Source organism: Musca autumnalis, unplaced genomic scaffold (genome assembly GCF_047663935.1).
Source record: "Musca autumnalis isolate F117 unplaced genomic scaffold, ASM4766393v1 scaffold_2, whole genome shotgun sequence".
NCBI lineage: Eukaryota > Metazoa > Arthropoda > Insecta > Diptera > Muscidae > Musca > Musca autumnalis.
Genome location: NW_027411755.1, coordinates 183,256,661 through 183,277,999, shown reverse-complemented (window position 1 = coordinate 183,277,999; position 21,339 = coordinate 183,256,661). Strand labels below are relative to the sequence as shown.

At 38.4% G+C, this 21,339-nt stretch overlaps 1 protein-coding gene and 1 long non-coding RNA gene across 2 annotated transcripts; both read left to right on the top strand.

Annotated features, from left to right (window-relative positions):
* The first annotated feature begins 23 nt into the window (after positions 1-23).
* Positions 24-12,936, top strand: LOC141394988 (uncharacterized). Its single transcript, XR_012410529.1, has 3 exons — positions 24-108; positions 377-571; positions 9,702-12,936. It is a non-coding gene; the product is annotated as an uncharacterized lncRNA (long non-coding RNA).
* Positions 12,937-18,510: 5,574 nt separating this feature from the next.
* On the top strand, positions 18,511-21,085 carry LOC141394987 (uncharacterized). The gene is made up of 2 exons (XM_073970256.1): positions 18,511-20,574; positions 20,649-21,085. Exons 1-2 carry the CDS (start codon positions 19,387-19,389, stop codon positions 20,667-20,669), a joined length of 1,209 nt encoding a protein of 402 aa, XP_073826357.1. The 5' UTR covers positions 18,511-19,386; the 3' UTR covers positions 20,670-21,085.
* Positions 21,086-21,339: the final 254 nt, after the last annotated feature.

Below are 21,339 nucleotides of genomic sequence, written 5' to 3'. Positions count from 1 at the left end.
ATAGCATGGATTGGATAACCGCCAATAGAATAACAATCAACTGGGAGGAACAACCACATTAACATCAACATGATGGTGGCAAACACAGAGCAGAGCATCAACAAGCAAGTTATTAAAAAAAACAACTTCATTTGTTCTTCTTTCTATTATTAATATTATTTTTATTGCAAATATTATTTATATATAAATTACATATATATTTATATTGTTGTTCTCATTTTTAATATTAATATTTACTATACAGTTTTGATTTACGTTTTTTTTCTTTCTTAAACAACATATAATTTTCGTTTCATCTTTTTTCTTTTCGTTTTGTGTTTGTTCTTCTTTCGGCCATATACCACCAACTTTTTCTACTATATATAAATTATTAAAGAAAAAGAAACCAATAGAAACAATGGCTGATTTGCTTTGAAAGATATGCAAAATACTTTGTGAGCAGAGAAACCAAAACTCAACTCCTTTTTTCATTACAAACGATACCTATATACATACGTAATAAGTAATCTGAAACGTTAGTATAACTAGAACAAGAAACAAAAACAAAAAACACAAGTCTTAAGATGAACTGGTAAATATTTTCATTTTTTTTGTTTGTTTTCCCAGAAACCACAACAGATAATACAAACGTACATATATACATATGAGTATGCAATAATTCAATAATATGTATTTATATCATTCATGCACTTACTATTTCAATAGACTCATACCTTCATTTCCCTACCTTACATGCATTAGGTGTTCGGGTTATTATTAGCGATTACATACATAAATATGCCAATTTTAGTTATTCTTTTCAAATAATAAAACAAGTGTGTGTTTACATCATTTTTTCAAAAGCTTCCCCGCCGTCCCTCATCTTAAAGATTGTAAATGTTTATTTGCTAAATTATTTATAACTCAAAACTGGAAGAGCCCTTTGTTCGCTTAAAAATCAATGTAATCCATAAAAGTTCCCTGCAAATATTTTCCTTATACTCCAATATTTTCCACATATTTTCCTTCCTAGAGTTATAGTTTCAAAAAACGGAATCCTCTTCTGGTGAAAAACATGACCCTTTATCGTATAAAGTAAAGCCCAGATTTGTCTAAAGAACTTGTCGTGTTTTCTGGTAAAGCGGTACAACGCTGAAGATCATTAGCCATTAATTTCGCTAAATAGTGCAAAACTCCTTTAACTTCTTTGGGAACCTCCCTCACCAATGTTTAACATTTTTTGCTTAATTGCAGTTTAGGTGCTGTTCGAGGATTGTTGTGAAATTGTTTCTTGTGGTTCTGTTTACAGTGATATAATACTTTTTCGTGCCAAGTTCAGGCATCCTAACACAATAATCCAAAAACTCTAAAAAATCCTACGGCAACCAGCTACCGAATGAAATAAGTGACATTGGTATAACTTTTGCAAATCGTAAGAAATTCTTTCTAACTTAAATCAAGTTCTAAGATCGCCTATATCGGACAACTCGTAAGCGGATACCTCCTCTCAAATTCTGTTCAAAAGTTCAACATTTTTGGTTTATTTAAAAATTTTGACTAATAGGCCGCAGATCATTATACCCTCAGCATTTATGCTAACGAGGGTATATACACTTTCATACGGGCAAAATGTGCCTCATCGAAATAATGGTTTTAGACCCCAAGTATGTTTGGACGAAATGTGTTTCAGACAATTTGGAGTTGATTGAGTAATGTCCGTCCGTCTGTCTGTCTGGCTGGTGAGCACGATAACTCTCGAACGGATGAACCGATTCTGTTCAAATTTTGGCTTTCGTAATATTTTGTCCAAACTTAGTTCAAGTTCAAAGATTGATTATATCGGTCCACTCCTTCCGGTACCTCCCCCACAAAAGTTCGAGAATGTTCGGAAAATTTGTGCGTACGATAACTCTTGAAGGAAGTAACCGATTTGGTCCATACTTTGCACATTATGAAATTTCTACCAGACTTAGATGAGGTTCCAATATGGACTCAATCGGTAAACTCCTTCGAGTACCTCCCACACAAAATTTCGGAAAAGTTCAGTTTAGGACCTGCTCTCGAATCGCCTTGGTTTTTGTTGTAACATCTTGTATTCACTGTCTCCTATACGCAGGTACAAGTTTCCTCAGGGGCAAGTCCATACTTCCTGAAAAAATAGTCTGCAAGTTGAAAAACAAACCATAAGCCATATCTGTCCACTCCTTCAGGTACCTACCCCACAAAAGTTCAAAAATGTTCGGAAAAATTGGGCCACGATAACTCTTGATGGGAGTGACCGATTTGGTCCATACTTTACACATTCTCATAATATCTATCAGATATAGATCAGTTTCGAATATGGACTATATTAGTTCACTCCATCCCGTGCCTCCCACACAAAATTTTTTATAAGTTCACTTTAAGACCTGCTATTGAATCACTTTGATTTTTGTTGAAGCAACTTACATTCGCTGCTTCAATTACTATGGTAAAAGCTGTTTCAGGGGCAAGTCCATACTTCTTGAGAAAACAGCCCAAAGGGTGTAAAAACCCCCTATGGCACCCCCATGGTCTATGTCGGTCCATTCCTTTAAGTACCTTTTCCGCACAATTTTTGAACTTTAATCCTAATCAACATTTTTGTCGTTTTTTTTTTGTGAAAAATGTGTTTCAATTTGCACAGGCTGAGGGTATATCTCTGTCGGCAGAGCCGACTGATACTTTTTTACTTGTTTTCAGTAAGTTTTCCTTGCGCCTCCCTATATGACGGTACAATTTTTTTCTTGCGGATGTCCATACTTCCTGAGATATTGGCCTAAAAGCTCCAAGAAACGCTGACGGCACTAACCAAAATGGCAAATCCGCAAGAGAATCCTCACAGGGAGTTTTTGATTGATGCAGGCTTTGTACATCGTATTATTTCATTCAGTCCAGTATGGGATTGAAATATAGACTATATCGGTCCACTCCTTCGGATAAAGTAAAGTTTAGGAGCTCTTTTCGCATCGTTTTGACTCTTTTTCAGTGGTCCAAAAGTGGTTTTGACTCTTTTTCAGTGGTCCAAAAGCTTCAAAACCCTGTCGGATATAGTGCAAGATAACTCTAAAACTTTTTCAAAAATTTCTTTCAAACTTATTTTAACACAATTTAATAATTTGAGTCCTTTATGAGGAAGTTTGGTTGCCAAAAATGTTTGGTATATGTCAATGATTTGGTATAAGCCCACGTTACGGTACCTACAGATTTTAAAGCAAACTCGTGATATAAAATCAATATATTTTATATACGGCATAACTATTGTGTTTGGTTTTGTTGTTTTTTTATTGGTCAGTGGCTGAGGGTATTTCTCCGTCAGCACAGCTGAATGATACGTCCTTACTTGTTTTTTTCGTGGACGAAACAATACCACCTGACATAAAGGACCATAAGCTCTAAAAAAATCCTGCGGTGACCAACTAAAATGGTTGATGAGCATGATAACTGTCGAAAGGAGTGGTCCCTAAACTTAGATAAAGTTGCGAGATGAACTATTCCCTTGGTGCTTCCACAGGCACAAATATTTAACACTTTTGCTCTAATTGGTGATGAAACGGAGAGGATCTGTGTTATACCACGCGACAATTCCAAACTTATTTATGTCCAAACTACTATCACTTTTCTAGACAGTTCCTTCTTTGCCACAGATGATATTCATACGGCACTTTTTTATTGTTTCTACGAATGCATCAGTTGAATATTTTTCTAATCCGTTTGTTGTTGTAACAGTGATTTGATGTTGTTGTATGTTCGTTTTTTATACCCTCCACCATAGTATGGAGGGTATATTAAGTTTGTTTTTCCGTTTGTAACGCATTGAAATAATCATTTGCGACCCTTTAAAGTATATATATTCTTCATCAGCGTAAAATTCTGAGTCGATCTGTGCATGTCCGTCCGTCCGTCCATTCGTCTGTGGTAATCACTCTAGCAACCACAAAAATGGAGACAGGACGCTGAAATTTTGGGAAAATGCGTATTTTGTTTGCAGGCAGGTCAAGTTCGATGATGGGCTATATCGGTCCACGTTTTGCTATAGCCCCCATATAACGGTGCCTCAAACTTCTCCACCGAACATCGCCAACATAGGTCGATGGTTTGGTATAGCCCCCATATAACGATACCTCCCAATTTTGTATTTTGAGAATTTTAGCTACAATTTTCACCCGAAATAGCTGTAAATTGATATTTGAGGTTCTCAGTGGTCTTCAAACTTTTCCACCGAACATCGCCAACATAGGTCCATGGTTTGGTATAGCCCCCATATAACGATTTCGTTTCGGGTATTTTGAGAATTTTAGCTACAATTTTCACCCGAAATAGCTGTAAATTGACATTTGAGGTTCTCAGTGGTCATCACACTTCTCAACCGAACATAGGTCCATGGCTTGGTAAAGCCCCCATATAACGATACCTCCCGATTTTCGGTATTTTGAGAATTTTAGCAATTTTTAATCGAACTAGCTATAATTTGACATTTTAATTTTCAGTGATCACGAAACTTCTTTACTAAAATTCGTTAACATACATAGGTCCATCTTTTCGTATAGCTCCTATATAACGGTACCTCTCGATTTTCGGCATTTTGAGGGTCTACATTGTTTGATGGATCTACCCTCAATTTAATTTGACTTTTGAGGTTCTCTGCAGTTACAAAACTTTTCCAACAAAAATTATAATGATAGGTTGACACTTTGATATAGTCCCGTAGGTGGTACCTTTCACCTGGCTGAACACATTTTTTAGATTAGATTTGATAATTAAGACAATTGATGTATCTATCCATGGTCGAAAATTTTGTCCACCTAAAATTGTGAAAGGACACTAATTTTTCCTTTTAAATTAAGACTATTTTATGGTGGAGGGTATAAAAAGTTCGGCCCGGCGAACTTAACGACTTTTTACTTGTTCTGCTTAATCTGCCTCTGAGTCTATATGCAGTTCTAGGAATGTGAGTGCTTGGATAGTATGTAACCACAAAACTACTGGAGTTAGTTGAGTAGGTTTGGCAGAGCAGTTCAGATGATGCAGTGTGTTGGCGGGACTGTGCCGCATTCTGGGTAGATGATTTGCATGTTGTCATCGATCCTTGTCCAGTAGGAATACTATCCCAAGCGAAGTTGAGCTTATCCACCATGTGCAGTTTAGGATGGCTCTCACGATAAAACCCGGGCAAGTGATGCAACGAAAGCATGTCATTTTCCCCATGCAGAAGGTCCACTGAAGACATGAGGAGGCACCCTGTTGCAGTTCTCAGTGCGGCGTTCTGACAGGTTTGAATATGTTTCCATTGCGTTGCACTTATTTTCGCGGGCCAAACTAACGCCGCATAGCTTACCACAGACCGACCTATCGCGTTAACAGGGTTTCTTTATTGGCCGTCTAGGGATTTGGAGGCCTTGTTCCCATATCTCAGCTTGTGAACATGCTGCTAGAATCTTGGGGCAGTTAGTGGTCGGAATTCTGATACCATGGACCATGGCATTCAACTCAGTACTTACCTCTGCAGTCAATGTGGTGACCGTGGTTTTAGTGGCGGATATTTGCATATTCCTCGCTTGGAAATAGGTGGTAAGATCTGTCAAATAAGAGTTTAGCCTTTCACAAATGACATCAGGGAAGGTACCTGAAGTCAGGATCGTGTATACGTTACGATCGCGATGCCGTCTGTAGGGGAGCGGAATACAGGAGAGGTAGAGGTTAAACAGTTTCGGAGATATCACCCCACCTTGGGGAACTTCCTGTTTCACTCTACGGGGTTTGCACTTCTTGGTCCTGAATTCCACGTACGGCTGGCGTCCACACATATAGGGGGTTATTCTGAACGAAAAATCCCCGTGAGTTTTTGTCTTTCCGCCGTTTCAACTTAAGGGAGAAAATGAGTGCTCACGGGGAATTTTCGTTCAGAATAACCTCAATAATTGAGTATCCAACGTTTCAAACTTGGCCGGAGGGTTGTCTGCTCAATGTCCTTAAACAGCGATGCTGATGATCGGCAATTGTATAGCTATATCTGTCGCCTCAAGGGTCAAGCGAAATCAGCCTGAACGATTCACCTTTGCTTGCATCCTTGCCTGACTTCAGGAGCGAGACAACCCTGTCCATTTTCCCCAGACTTCTTCAGACGATGTGGGTGGCTACCGACAGGTTGAGAACTGTAGTGAGATACTCGACTTCCGGTTCATCCAGCTATTTCAGCATAACCATGCAGGTTTCATTGAGGCCCAACGCTTCGGATTATTTTGCTTTTCTAATGACATTCGCAGCATCATCCATTGTAAATTATAGTGGTTCATCCTTGGCAGGAAGAGATCTAATGTGACGTAGTGATCTTCTCTTTGCCCTGTTACTCACAGGGTGCTCGACAAACTGTCGATTGAAATAACTTGCACATCTCTTCGGGTCAGTCAGCGTAACGTCGCCAAACGTGACTGAGGTCTTATTTTCCTTCTTTCCAGGGTTCGAGAGTGACTTAACCGTTGCCCTCAATTCACTTATTCCGGCTCCAATGTTGTAACTCGACTTGTTCCGCTTATGTTCACCGACCATTAAACCCATGCTTTTACGCAGGTTTCTATGCTGCTACAACTACAACAACAACGTTCATTTGCTAATACCGTCGTCTCTGCTGGGAAGATTGGTCTTACTTCAGGCATTCGACCAATAGATATACAGCGAGTGGCGGGTTGCTAGGTGACATCATTTGTCAGAAAGAAAGACTTGCAGGCGTAAATTTTCCAATTTGCATAGTCGGGACCTTAGATTCCTCTTAAAAGTAGTCCTTAGAAATAATGAGGAAATACACCGTCGCAGTTTTCAGGGTCGAATTCTGACAGGTTTAAATATTCTTCCATTACTTTGTCATAACACTCACACACCGCAAAGCAAACCATAGACCAACCAATCGCGTTATATGAGGTCGACAATGTTTCCTTATATGCTCTCCAGGAACTTGAGGATCTTGTCGGTGCTTCTAAGCTCTTCGCCAATGCTATTACAAGTACTGATGGCATTTATAAGCCATCGGATATGGTGCCTAATATTTTGGGGCATTTATTGGTCGGAAGTTTTGACCCATTTTTTGATCACAGTCCCTGTGACCATTGAGTTCGTGGCAACAAATCAGGTGACAACAAATATTATAGGTTTTACCTGAGATGGACCTTGTCTATACCAAACGTTTCCAATTTGGAACACAATTTTTAAAACACTTGGTCATTGCGAGCAATTTGCTGGTGGCGTTCTCCTGTCTGCAAGAGGCTCTTTTTATATAACTTTGTTTTTTATACCCTCAGCATTTATGCTAACGAGGGTATATACACTTTCATACGGGCAAAATGTGCCTCATCGAAAAAATGGTTTTAGACCCCAAGTATGTTTGGACGAAATGTGTTTCAGACAATTTGGAGTTGATTTAGCAATGTCCGTCCGTCTGTCTGTCTGGCTGGTGGGCTGGTCGCACGATAACTCTCGAACGGATGAACCGATTCTGTTCAAATTTTGGCTTTTGTAATATTTTGTCCAAACTTAGTTCAAGTTCGAAGATGACCTATAACGGTCCACTCCTTCCGGTACCTCCCCCACAAAAGTTCCAAAATGTTCGGAAAATTTGTGCGCACGATAACTCTTGAAGGGTATAACCGATTTGTTCCCTACTTTGCATATCATGAAATTTCTACTAGACTTAGACGAGGTTTCAATATGGACCCAATCCGTCCACTCCTTAGTTTAGGACCTGCTCTCGAATCGCTTTGATTTTTGTTGCAACAACTTGTATTCACTGCCCCCCCATACGATGGTACAAGTTTCATTAGGGGCAAAAACTATACTTCCTGAGAAAATGGCCGGAAAGGTGCAAAAAGCCCCTATGACACCTTGTGTAGTGGTTGGAGTGCAAGATAACTCTCCAACGGATCTGTCGATTCGTTCCAAAATTTGGCCTTCGCAATATTTTATCAAAACATAGTTTAAATTCGAAGATGGGCTATATCGGTCCACTCCTTCAGGTACCTCCCCCACAGAACTTCAAAAATGTTCGGAAAATTTTGCGCACAATAACTCTTGAAGGGAGTGATGTAATCCGTACTTTGCACATCCTAATATATCTACCAGATATAGATCAGGTTCGAATATGGACTATATTTGTCTACTCCTTCTGGTACCTCTCACACAAAATTTCGAATAAGTTCACTTTAAGACCTGCTCTCGAATCACTTTGATTTTTGTTGAAGCGATTTGCATTCGCTTCCTCCATTACGACGGTAAAAGTTTTTTCAGGGGGCAAGTCCATATTTCTTGGGAAAACAGAGCGAAAGGTGTAAAAAAAACCCTATGTCACCAGATGTGGCGGTCGGAGAGCACGATAACTCTCGAACTGTTCAACCGATTTCTTACAACATTTGGTCTTTGTCATATTATATTCAAACTTAGTTTCGTGGGGCAACACCGGTCCACAACTTCCGGTACTTCTCCACAATATTTAAAAATTTCACTAAAATGTTAGGACGATATCACTTGAATGGGGCAACCAATTTGGTCCAAACTTTGGATCTCCTAATATTTTATCAAAATTTAGTTTAACTTCTAAAATGGCCCATATGCCCTCCCTAAGGGTACCTGCCCTACAAAAGTTCAACATTTGTGTCTTAGTGCAGTTAATTCCTAATCCACATTTTTGTCGGCAAGTTCAAATGTCCAAAAAGGGCCACAAAATTCTGACGAGACCTTAAAAACATTCGATCTGTCCGGAGGTGAAAGTTTCGCTTCACATTGGCTGAGGGTATATATCTGTCGGCAAAGCCGACTGACACAGTTCTACTTGTTTTTTTTTGTTTTTAGTGAAAAATTCGTCCTTGATTGTTTCTTATCTGTACGAATGTAAGCAGGAATTAAAATCTTGAAGGGTTATCAAGCTTTGATGGTATATCGAAAACAATATCAAATTTTTAAACACTCACACATAGAAGATAAAACAATACTAATACCATAATAAACACAACCTAAAACCTAATAATTAAAAATATACGTACGTACATACATATTGATATTATATTGTGTAATACACCAAATAAATAGTAGTGTTTGATGTCAATAATGAAAATTTTAATCCAAGCATATTCATAATTTTGTTAATTGTTGGCTTGTATTTTGTTTTGTGTTATTTTTCGTGTATATTTGTTGGCTTTATATTTATTTGCAATATTAATTATTATATTTCTTGTTTATGTATTGATTGAGATTTTCATGTCACTTTTCACTAAGGAAATTTTTAAAATTCAAATTCTAAAAAAAGCAAAAAGATTTGTAGTGAAATCTCAAAATAAAAACCTATAAAAATAAACGTTCAGTGCCGTTCAAGTGATTTTGAGCAATCAACAATTTGTTTTTGTAGCTAATTCAAAATAAAACAAAATTAGAAGTCCTTTTGCAACAATATATTTATGCTGTAACACAAAAAAGATCTTGTATATAAAAACACTAACATCTCTGCTATGTGTATTTAACTACCTTTTTAAAATCTCCATGTAAAATATATCACAACAGATATGGAGATGTTAAAAACGTGGTAAAATAATAAAAAGAAATATTGTTAGCCACCACCAAGTAGTTGTAACCTTTTGCAATTGACTAATCTCAAGTTATATTAACTTTGTTAATGTTTTTCTTCCATTTTTTATTTTTTTCTTTTTTCTATTTATCTCCAGTAATATGTTTTTAGGCGAATTATATAACACACACACATTAGCGGGTTATCTAAGAAAAACAGAAAAGAGAAACATAAAACGAACAATACAAGTGCATACTACCACCCACTCCTTTAACTTCTATATACACAATATCTCCTTAAGATCGTCAATTACAAGACGCCCAAAAAAGCCCACCATAGCGATCAAGAAATTTCCAAACGAACTCCCCACCACACATCTTCTGAAGACCGATCATGGTTGAGTATTGAGCCAAAACTACTATTTTTTAGTATTGTTATTATTCATTCAGATCTAAATGTAAATAACTACTTTTTTTTATTAATTTGTATTCGTCGTGTTATATGGAAATTGAGTCTTAGGAAGTTTAAATTGAAAGCAAATATTATTTAAAAGATTTAAGCTATTAATTGTCATGTTTTTTTTTAATTTAATTTTTATTCTCCGTATGTTGTTTGCCACCCCTCCTCCGCTCATCGTTTGCCACCACCACCACCAACGCCACTATGCCTATTCATTTGTGTTTGTGTTGTTGGCTGGCGCCCTTCCTTCCATTTCCTTACTCCAACTAAACAATTTTGTGTTGCTTGGTATGTTTGAAAAAAAAATGTATTTATTAATTGTAGATAATACCTAATCGTAATTGTATTTTTAGATATGCTTGTTTGGATGATATTTTTGATAATGAGGATGATATTTTAATAACAACAATACAGTGTTGAAAACGTTAATATAAACATATATAAAAGCTAAAAGCGGGAAAAAAATTGACAATCATATCAAAGCTTTGTTCCTTTACGTTAAAGTTTCTTAAAGTTTTACCATTTTTAACTTTACCATTTTTACTACTTTCTGCTCAACAAATTTCATGCCGTTATTTAACAAAGGAAAGACCTTCTCAGAGAGCTAAACGCACAGCATATGTGATCACCACTGGCCTATAACATTATAATTCGTCAAACTTATTTACCACCTTTCAGCATGTATTAGAAGGCATGTATATAAGGTTAGGTTAGGTTTGGGGATGTGTAGTCAATATATATTGACTACGCCACTCGGAGAACTTTCGGTCCATTGTGATCATCCATAAAAGGGGTTCAGAATTACCTGAAAAGACAAGAGAAAAGAATAAAGAAAAGAGGGTGTGGTTGGGAAAGTAATAATAAATGGATTATTAAAAGATGAAGATATAATAAAGAAAGAGAGGGTGGTTTATTTGGTGATGGTAGAAAAACTGTCAGAGAAGTAGTTACGCTTACGGGTGGCGCCGTCCCAGCCAATTCAAATTTTTGATGATGTTGTTTATGATTGTTGGTTTCATGTTTGAGTAGAAGGTTAAGCTTGGAGGAAAGCATATTCCTGTTAATCTATATCGCTTTCGAGTTAACATCGGACAACGACATAAAATATGCTCAATCGTCTCCGTTTCCTCCTCATCTTCACACAGCCTGCAATAGTCCACGCCATCATCCTGCCATTTGCCGATAAAAGCTCGGATGTTGTAATGGCCGGTATTGACTCCCGTCAATACCCTGATTTCTAACTTATTCAAACTTAAAAGTGAAGTTGTTCTCTTTGTTGATGGAGTCGACCAAATGGGCCTTGCCACGTTGCACCTTGGTTCATTATGCCACAGTTCCTTGGCTTGTTCTTCAAAGAACGTCTCCACCTTCCGAAAAACGTGACATATGGGTGGTTTGATAGAATCAGTGATAGCTTGACTTGTTGATTGCCAGTTCATCTGCCTTCTCGTTTCCCACAATGTCACAGTGTCCCGGTACCCAGCAGAGTCGGACAGCGTTAGTGAGGTTCGCCAAAGCAGTTCTACACTCAAGAACGGCCTCAGACTTGATATTGGAGGATTTGCTGGCTTTAAGAGCCGGCTGACTATCAACGAAGATAGTCACCGATTCAAAGATTTCAGCATCCAGACTTTTTATCAACTCTGCGGCCATTTTGATCGCGAAGATTTCTGCTTGGAAAACACTACAGTCGCTGTTCAACCTATATGAGTATTCGAGGCAAAGCTTTTCGCAGTAGACGCCAGCTCCGGTACCTTCTTCCATCTTGGAACCGTCTGTATAGAAAGCCAGACCGTCTAGAGGTGGGTTACTACGGATCCAGTCATCTCTACTAGGGATAACGACCTCAAAATCTTTAAATCTATGGATTGGTGATAAGTAGTCGCTGAATTTCCCCTGCAGATTTAAGCTAAGGTTTGGTCCTAGCTCCCGAAGAATGCATGCATGACCATAGGTGCTGTCACGCCAACGATTCAATTCATGTAGCCTTAGGGCACTAGGTGATCCTTGACCTTTGATGCTAAGTCTCGTGGGCAAGAGGTTTAGCATCGCATTTAGAGCTGCTTGTGGTGTACTTCTAAAAGCTCCAGTTATCAGGATCCAGGCTGCCCTTTGCACCTTGTCTATGTTGCCGGAGTTCGATTTATGTCGAAGCATGTGTATAAAGTTTATTAACATTTGAACAGCTATTCTAAGAGAGAGAAAGAGAGTGGTAGAAAGTATTAAAGGATTTCCGCAATACGGCACCAACTAAAGTGACTGACAAGCACCAAAACATACGAATTGAGGATCTGATTTAGCCGAAACTTTTTATACCCTTAGCCTTTAGGCTAAAGAGGGTATGTATTTACACTTTGATACGACCAAAAATGTGCCTCATCGAAATAATGGTTTTAGACCCCAAGTATGTTTGTACGATATCCGTTTCAGACAATTTTGAGTAGACCTAGCAATGTCCGTCCGTCTGTCTGTCTGGTGCGCACGATAACTCTCGAACGGATCAGATCAATCGATTCGGTTCAAATTTTGGGTATCGAAATATTTTGTTCAGATTTGATTTAAGTTCGTAGATGGGCCATATAGGTCCACTCCTTCAGTTGCCTCCCCCACAAATGTTCAAAAATTGTCGCAAAACTGGTACGCACGATAACTCTCGAAGGGAGTAACCGAATTGAACCAAACTTTGCATATGGTAATACTACCTCTAGGCATACATCAGGTTCGAATATGGATTATATTGGGGTCCACTCCTTCAGGTACCTCCCACACAAAATTTGAAATAAGTGCAGTTTAGTGACACCTCACGAATTGTTATGAAATTTTTTGTAACAGGATGTTCGTGCGGGCCGCACGTTACGTCATTGTAATTTTTTCGAGGGTAAGTCCCGAGACAATGGCGCATAACATCAAAAAAAAAAAAAAAAAAAAAAAAACGCTGCACAATGTCGCGAGTTCAAATAAACGGTGGCCAAATATAAAAGGAGTTGGCGTTGTCAGATGAATTTTGGTATAAATACTTATAGTTCACTGACAATGTCGAGACTCAATCGGTCGTCCACTCCTTCGGGTACTTCCCACACAAAATTTCGTTAAAATTCAGTTTAGGGCCTGTTCAAGAATCGCTTTGATTTTTGTTGTAGCAACTTGCATCCACTGCCCCCCATCCCATATAACGGTATAATCTTCATCAGGGCAAGTCCATACTTCTTGAGAAAATAGCCTGAAAGGTACAAAAAAAACCTATGACACCGTCTGTAGTGGTTGGAGCGCAAGATAACTCTCGAACAGATCTGCCGATTCGGTCCACAATTTGGTCTTTGTAATATTTTGTGCAAACTTAGTTTAAGTTCGAAAATAAATCATATCGTTTCACTCCTTCAGGTACCTCCCCCAAAAAAGTTCAAAAATGTTCGGAAAAATTGTGCACTCGATAACTCTTGATGGGAATGACGGATTTGGTCCATACTACTTTACACATCTACCAGATATAGATCAGGTTCGAATATGGACTATATTTATCCACCCCTTCGGGTACCTGCCACACAAAATTTCGGATAAATTCACTTTAAGACCTGCTCTCGAATCACTTTGATTTTTGTTGAGGCCACTTGCATTCGCTGTCTCAATAACGGCAGTAAACTTTTTTTCAGGGGCAAGTCCATACTTCTTGAGAAAAGAGCGCGAAAATTGTAAAAAACCCCTATGGGACCATGGAAGGCTCGAACCGAATATAGCTATATTATGTTTTTCGCAGGCTAGTTTGATAAAAAAGTCCTATCTATCGATATCTCCGCAAATTTTTGAGCTTTAATCCTATCCATACTTTTGTCGGTGAAACACCTACCTAAATACATGTTTTTTTTTTTTTTTTTTTTTTTGGGAAAAAAAGTATTTCTTTCCACTCAGGCTGAGGGTATATCTCTGTCGGCAAAGCCGACTGATACTTTTTTACTTGTTACATCAAGTTCCGAGAAGGTTTATATCGGACAAAAGCTTCGTGTACCTCCCTTGTAATAATTCAAAATGCGCTTTCGCTTAAGTTTAAGGGGGCTGTTCGAGCAAAAGCTCTAAAAATTCCAACGGTGATAAACTGCAATTGCTGGTTTGAACGAACGGTAACTAGGTTAGGTGATGTGGAGCTACTTGTATGACTACGCCACTCGGAGACCTTTCGAACCATTGTGATCATCAAAAAACATAAGTAAGAGAGGAAGAGGGGCAAAACGTTAAAGAAGTATTTTATGTAGATGTAGAATATTGACGTTTATATAGAATTTTAGGGTAATAATGTTAAAATTTTGATGTTCTAAACGCCACCAATGTTCTATGTAATAATGTTAAGAAATCCGTCGGAGAATCAGCTTACGGTTTCAGGTTGCGCTGACCCAGCAACTTCAAGCTCTCTTGATGATGTTATTGATGGTAATGGGTTCCAAGTTTGATAAAAAAGCTGAGACTTGGAGGAACGTGAACAACTAGTCGTGGTGAACAGAGTGGCTGTTGATTTTATGACGAAAATCTGCATATTCCTCGAATGGAAAAAAGTGGTAAGATCGGTTAAATAGTTGTTCAGTCTCTCGCAGATGTCATCAGGATAGGTACCCGACGCCAGGATCGTGCAATCATCCTCATACGTTACGATCTCCATACCGTCTGAAGGGGGCGGAATACAGGAGAGGCAGAGGTTAAACAGTTCCGGAGATATCACCCCACCTTGGGGAACTCCTTGTTTCACTCTACGCGGTTTGGACTTCTTGTTCCTGAATTCCACGTACGACTGGCGTCCACACATATAATTGACTATCCAACGTTTCAAGCTTGGCCGGAGGGTTGTCTGCTCAATGTCCTTAAACAGCGTGGAGTGTCTGACTGCATCAAAGGCTTTTGATAAGTCAAGCGCCACCATCACAGTTGTATCGCACGGCCGTCTCTGGTTGAGTCCTTGACAAATATGTGTTGTAATGGCGTGCAGCGCAGTTGTCGTGCTGTGCTGCTTACGGAATCCATGCTGATGATCGGCCTCAAGGGTCTTTGCTACGGGCGACAAAAGCGAAATCGACCTGGCATCCTTGCCGGGCATCCGTAGTGGGACCATTCTGCCCATTTTCCAGACTTCGGCAACAATGAGGGTTTATAGCGACAAGTTGAGAACTTTAATGAGATACTCCACTCCCGGCTCATCCAGCTGCTTCGGCATTACCATGGAGATTCCATCAGGGCACAACGCTTTGGATGATTTAGCGTTCATGATGGCATTGGCAACATCATCCATTATAAACTGTGGTGGTTCCTCCTCGACAGGAAGAGATCTGATGCGACGTAATACTCTTCTCTTCGCCCTGTCACTCTCGGGGTGCTCGACAAACTGTCGATTGAAATAACTTGCGCACCTCTTCAGGTCAGTCAACGCAACGTCGCCAAACGTGCCTGAGGTCCTATCTTCCCTTCTTCCAGGGTTCGAGAGTGACTTATACCTATACCGGCTCCAATGTTGCAACTCTTCAGATGATTTAACCACTTGTTCCGCTTATGCTCGCCGGCCAGCCTCTTAACTTTCAGTGTCAGCTCCCTGACTCTGGGGTCATTGGGGTTGCTTCGGCGAAGCTCATCACGCTCATTTGCTAATCCCGTCGCCTCTACTGGGTAGTTTGGTCTTACTTCTGTTATTCGACCAGCAGGTATATGGCGAGCGGCTGCAGCAGTGATGATGTCTCGGAACGTCCTTTCCGCTACCCGAACATCAGAAGGATTGGGCAGTTCTCCGAAGCGGTGATTAGTGAACTCTCTGAAATTCGGCCAATCAGCTTTCTTATGATTGACGAATGTGCGGCGTTCAGAGGTAATGAAATCGGGTGGTCTGCTAATGGAGACAATTATGGGGAGATGGTCTGATCCAAGGGAAATGACGGGTTGCCAGGTGACGTCATTTGTCAGACCAGGTGACAGGATGGTTATGTCTGGCGAGCTGTGACACTCTCCTCTAATTGTGGTAGGGGCGTCCTCATTGACCGTGCAAAACGTAGAGCTGTAAATCTGTTCAGCCAGCGCTGTATATCTCTGGTCGTTTCCGAGGGCCGAATGCCACATCTCATATACCGGACAACTTGTTCGGTACCTCCCTGACAAAAGTTCAACATTCTCGTTTAAGTGTGGTTTTGATAAGAGCCCATAAGTATTGCTTTAAAAAGTTCTAATGATGATTTTGATTACTGCAATATTTTGACCAAAGTCTTTGGCAGTCGAATTAAATTTCCAGTAAAGGCTTGGTGGGACCCTGCTGATTCAATGGTACGATCTCTGACATTAAAAATGTACTACCTTGGGGTGCAAAATGTATTCAGTCTATGCCGAAATTAAATAATGGAATCGAGATGCCTGGATGCCACCGTGGTGCAATGGTATGGACACCCGCCTTGCACACTAAAGGTCGCGGGTTCGATTCCCCGGCCAGGGAACATCAAAAATTTCAACGGTGGCAAAATACCCCTCAGTAATGTTGGCGACATTTCCCGAGTATTTCAGCCATGAAAAACTTCTCTATAAAGTGGTGTCGTAAGACACGCCGTTCGGACTCGGCGATAAACAGTAGGTCCCATATCATTGAGCTAATATGAATCGGGGTGCACTCATTGGTATGAGAGAAGTCTCCCTTGTCCCGTATGGGATGTTTGTGGAACAATTATATAATCGAGATGCCTATTCGAAAGGAGAAATCGAATTTTAGCTTTTTTGATTTTTTTTTAGATCTTTAGAGTCGTGCTTCAGCATTGCAAGACAACAAGCTGACTTTTGTATCCCTATGTTGGAATACTTTAATTTGTGAGATGTGCCAATGATTGTCTTTTTTTATTCTTTTTTTGTTCAAAAATATTGTCCAAACAAGTATTTTATATTATAAGTTTACTAGATTAGTTTTTTCATCTTAATTTTATTTGTTTTTTCATTTTAATTAAATTTATACGTTTTTGCCTGTTTTTTGTCTTTTGCTTTTGTTTCAATGGAAGTGGGCAATTAGAAAGCAAAACTTGCTTTTAAATTCACTAAAAACCATAGTAAAATACCTTTTAAAAATTATTATCTACTATGTAATTTTATTTTTTATCTAATGTCTTTTTTTTTGCCTGAAATTTTAAAATGCCTATTTTCAGCTAAAAATACCTTCATATAAGTTTTGTGTGGTTGGAAATCAGTAAGTTCCAAATTTGATTTTTTGTTTTCGTTTTAATTTTCTAATAACATTTTATTTTGTTTTATTGTATTTGTTTGAAATTTTTCCATTAAAAAAAAATCCAACTAACATGAAATTTTATTATTATTATCATCACCACATTAGGGAGTGAGTGAGCGAAACTTTTTCGAAAACACACAAGAACAAAACAAGAACACCTGATTGACCTGACAACAGGTAATTGTTTAAAGTTTAAAATGTTATGTTACCTCTTCAATGATTGCTTGTGTGGGTATTTAAAAAAAATTATAACAATTAATTTTCTATTATTTTATTTTATATATAAATAAATTATTTATAATTGGTTTTGGTACATAAACATATACGTATATTATTATTTGTCTTGAACGAACAGCAGTACTCGTTTCCATATAGAATATTTTTCAAAAATTTCAAGGTAAATCTCTTTTTTTATATTATTTCTTAATTATTAATGGATCGGTCGGTCGGTCATCGTCGATTTGGCAGTTGTTGTTAAAATACGAAAAAACTAAAACACCAAAGTATGTATGTTTAAAATAGTTTATATTTTATGACTAGACATAGTTTAATACGGCGCTACAAAACGAATACATATGTGTAAAAACTGTGTCATCGAGTGTATTCAAATTAAAAAATATAATTATACAATAATAAAATATAATAACACAACCTATATTTTAAAAATAATTTTTATTTTTGAAATATTGAATTTTTAATTTATCAAAATTATTTTTAAAATGATCCCCTATTTGCCTTTAGAAGAATATTTCGATTTATAACCTCACTTTTGACGTTATATTGGACATTTTGCATAATTTCTTTTGAAATGGTCTCAATAATATTGCATTATAGATGATGACACTCAATTTGTATGGAAGTAAAATTTTCTTATATACATTTTGTAGCGCCGTATAATTATAGGTTAGGTTAAATGGTTTTGGGATTTATTTTCTTAGTTGGAAAATAGTTGTCGTTTGGAGAATATTGAATAAAAATAGAGACTTCCTATTATTATTTACAAAATTTAAATATTACATTTTCCGCGGTTGAATAAACCCTAAGCGTAATTTAGGCGACATTTTTTAACTATTTCAGTCATGTGAAACTTCTCTACAATCGGTGACCGATGCTTAAATAGGTAAATTATGTCGTTGTCGATCATAGCGGATTTGGAAAAAAATTGGACTCTTATGAGTGTAACATCTTTTCTTTGATAAGCGTCAGTTTCCTGAATCTTAGATAAAGTACTCTCTAGAAGTTATCAGAGAGATTTTCTGACAAGTCGGTAATGGAAAATTCCCCTTATTCTTTCCGCCTTTTCAACTTAATGAGAAAACTCACGGGGAATTTTCGATCAGAATAACCCCAGCCCATATGATCTTTTTGTACGTCCATTTTTGTACCCTCCACCATATGGAGGGTATAATTAAATTTGTCATTCCGTTTGTAATACATCGAAATATTCGTCGGAGGACCCTATAAAGTATATATATTATTGATCAGCATAAAATTCTATGTCGATTTAACCATGCCCGTCAGTCCGTCTGTCTGTTGAAATCAAGACACAGCTCGCAATTTTAAAGATGGAGAGTCAATATTTGGTACAGAAGTTTTTATTACCTGCAGGATGGTTGGTATTGAAAATGGGATATATCGGTCCACGTTTTAATATAGCCCCCATAGAACGGTACCTCCCGATTTTCGGTATTTTGAAGGTTTTAACTTCATTATCCTTCATTATCCTATATATTCTTTAGGGGTATAAAACTTTCCCCCAGAATTTTGTCGGTATCGGTCCACACCTTCATATAGCCCCCATAGAACGTGTAGTAGAATGAACAGAGTTAATGTGAATAAATACTTACCAGTGGTGTATAGAACCACAAAAACAACCCTGTATGAAACACAACTATGTATGAAAACACAACTATGTATTGAAATAGATTTAAGTAATGGATTGAAAAGAAAGACGCAATAAAGAAAAAGCCATTCGTTTGGTATCGTTTGAAGAGTCAACAGCTCAGGTGTGCGCGAACCCATTGCCAACAGACAAATTCGGTATACGCAGAAAACACTGAAGAAAAATTGTGTGTGGCCAACGAATAAACGAACGCTGAAGTTTTATTAAAACAGCCTGAAGTAATAAAAAAAAAAACCTGAGGAATCGCCAACTATGGGACGAGAAGAATTAATGGAGGATTTGAAGAAGCTGGGAATTGCTTTCCCGGACACAGCGACAATTACGCAATTACGTGATCTCTTGAGAAATGTGGTTGGCGACGGCGCGTCAGGACAAGTAGGCGAGCAAACCACCACCAGCCAGCAGATACATACAGAAGCGGACGGACAGGCTGGTAACAATGTGTGTGTTCAAGCAAACGAACAAACCGTCACCAGCCAGCAAGTACATACAGACATACAAAGAACGGTACAACAAGAAGTGGACGGACGGGTTGTTAACAGTGTGCGTAACCAAGCAAGCGAACAAACCGCCATAAGCCAGCAGATACATACAAACATGCAAACTGTACAACAAGAAGCTGAAAGCGAATTGCAAAAGTTAGAGAAGCAGTTGCAAATGAAATTGCGATTGCTTAAATTACAAAATGAGATCAATGAGCTGGAAGCAAAGAAAGTGGAGAATAAGAAAAATGTGAATTTCGTCGACGTTGAAGGAGCCATTATGAAATTTACTGGTGATGACAACCAGAGTGTGGCCAAATGGACAAAAGAGTTTGAAAGAGTGACTTCAGTGATTGGCTGCAACTCAACTGAGCAATTTCTTTTCGCCAGAAGAATGATGGCTGGAAGTGCCAGCTTATTTATGCGCTCTTCAAACGCAACTACTTGGGAAGAATTTAAAAAAGAGCTCAATGCCGAGTTTACACGATCTATGGGGGTAAAAGAGGCCCTCAAGAAATTGGAAAATCGCAAATGGCACCGACAAGCGGAGAGCCTCCACCGGTATACATTAATAATGCAGGAACTGGCGGAGGATACTCCGATAAATGAAGCAGAGTTGGTTGAATACATTGTGGAGGGTATCCAAGACAAGGAGTTCACGGCCACAATACCAATCAACTACACAACATTGGCGGCCTTTAAAAAATGCATCCCGAAATACGAGCCCATATTGAAGGAGAGAGGTGTGAAACAGGCGGTAAGAAAGACAGAAGTGCGGTGCTATAATTGCCAACAATTTGGGCATTACTCAGGCGAGTGCAAAAGAGAATACCGACCGAAAGGAACCTGTTACAAATGCGGAAAAATGGGCCATTTTAAAAAGGACTGTCCTGAACGAGCTGTGGCTGCACTGAACGAGGAAGAAGTGGAAGAAGATGAAATCGGATGGAGAATGAAGGTAAGAGTAGCTTTGGGGCCTCCCTATTCTGGGTCTAATTTCTATTTTGTTTATTCTCTAATTGATACTGGCAGCCCGTCCAGCTTTATAAATGAAGAGGTAGTACGTGCGTTGAGCCCCGATATTATAATTGGAAGAAAAATGAAGACAGGATATAAGGATTTAAATGGGGAGTCATTAAAAACATATGGCAAAATTAGGATTAAGATAGAATTTAATGGAAAAGAAAAAGAAATGAATTTAAATGTTTTAGTAAGAAAAGCCCCTTGCCCTTTGGTGTTAGGACGGGACTTTTTGAGTTCTTTTGATATTACTTTAAGTTATAAAAATGAAAATACCAAAAAGCATAAATTAAAAGAATACAAAAGTAGCCTTAAGATATTTCTATACGCGGAACCCAAAGTTGAAGAAAGTTGGGAAGCGCAAAAAATAAAAAGTGGAAACAAAAACAAAATGTGCAGTGTTTGTGTTGGGAAGGAAAATGGGGTGGAAAAAGATACAGAATACAAAACTGAAGGGACTGAAAAGGAAATCATAATTAAACATTTGGGAACTGCAGGGACGGAAGAGGACAGTGATGAAAGGAATGAGAAGGAAGATGAGGTGGAAAAAGATACAGAATACAAAACTGAAGAGACTGAAAAGGAAATCATAATTAAACATTTGGGAACTGCAGGGACGGAAGAGAACAGTGATGAAAGGAATGAGGGAATACAATTACTACAAACAGTAGGAAATATAGAAGAAATTAAAGATATTGAGTGG

Excerpts from the sequence above, each read along its gene's own strand:
- LOC141394987 (XM_073970256.1), top strand. The coding sequence starts at position 19,387 with ATGGGACGAGAAGAATTAATGGAGGATTTGAAGAAGCTGGGAATTGCT. Across the intron at positions 20,575-20,648 it reads AAATCGGATGGAGAATGAAG|CCCGTCCAGCTTTATAAATG; the intron begins GTAAGAGTAGCT and ends TGATACTGGCAG.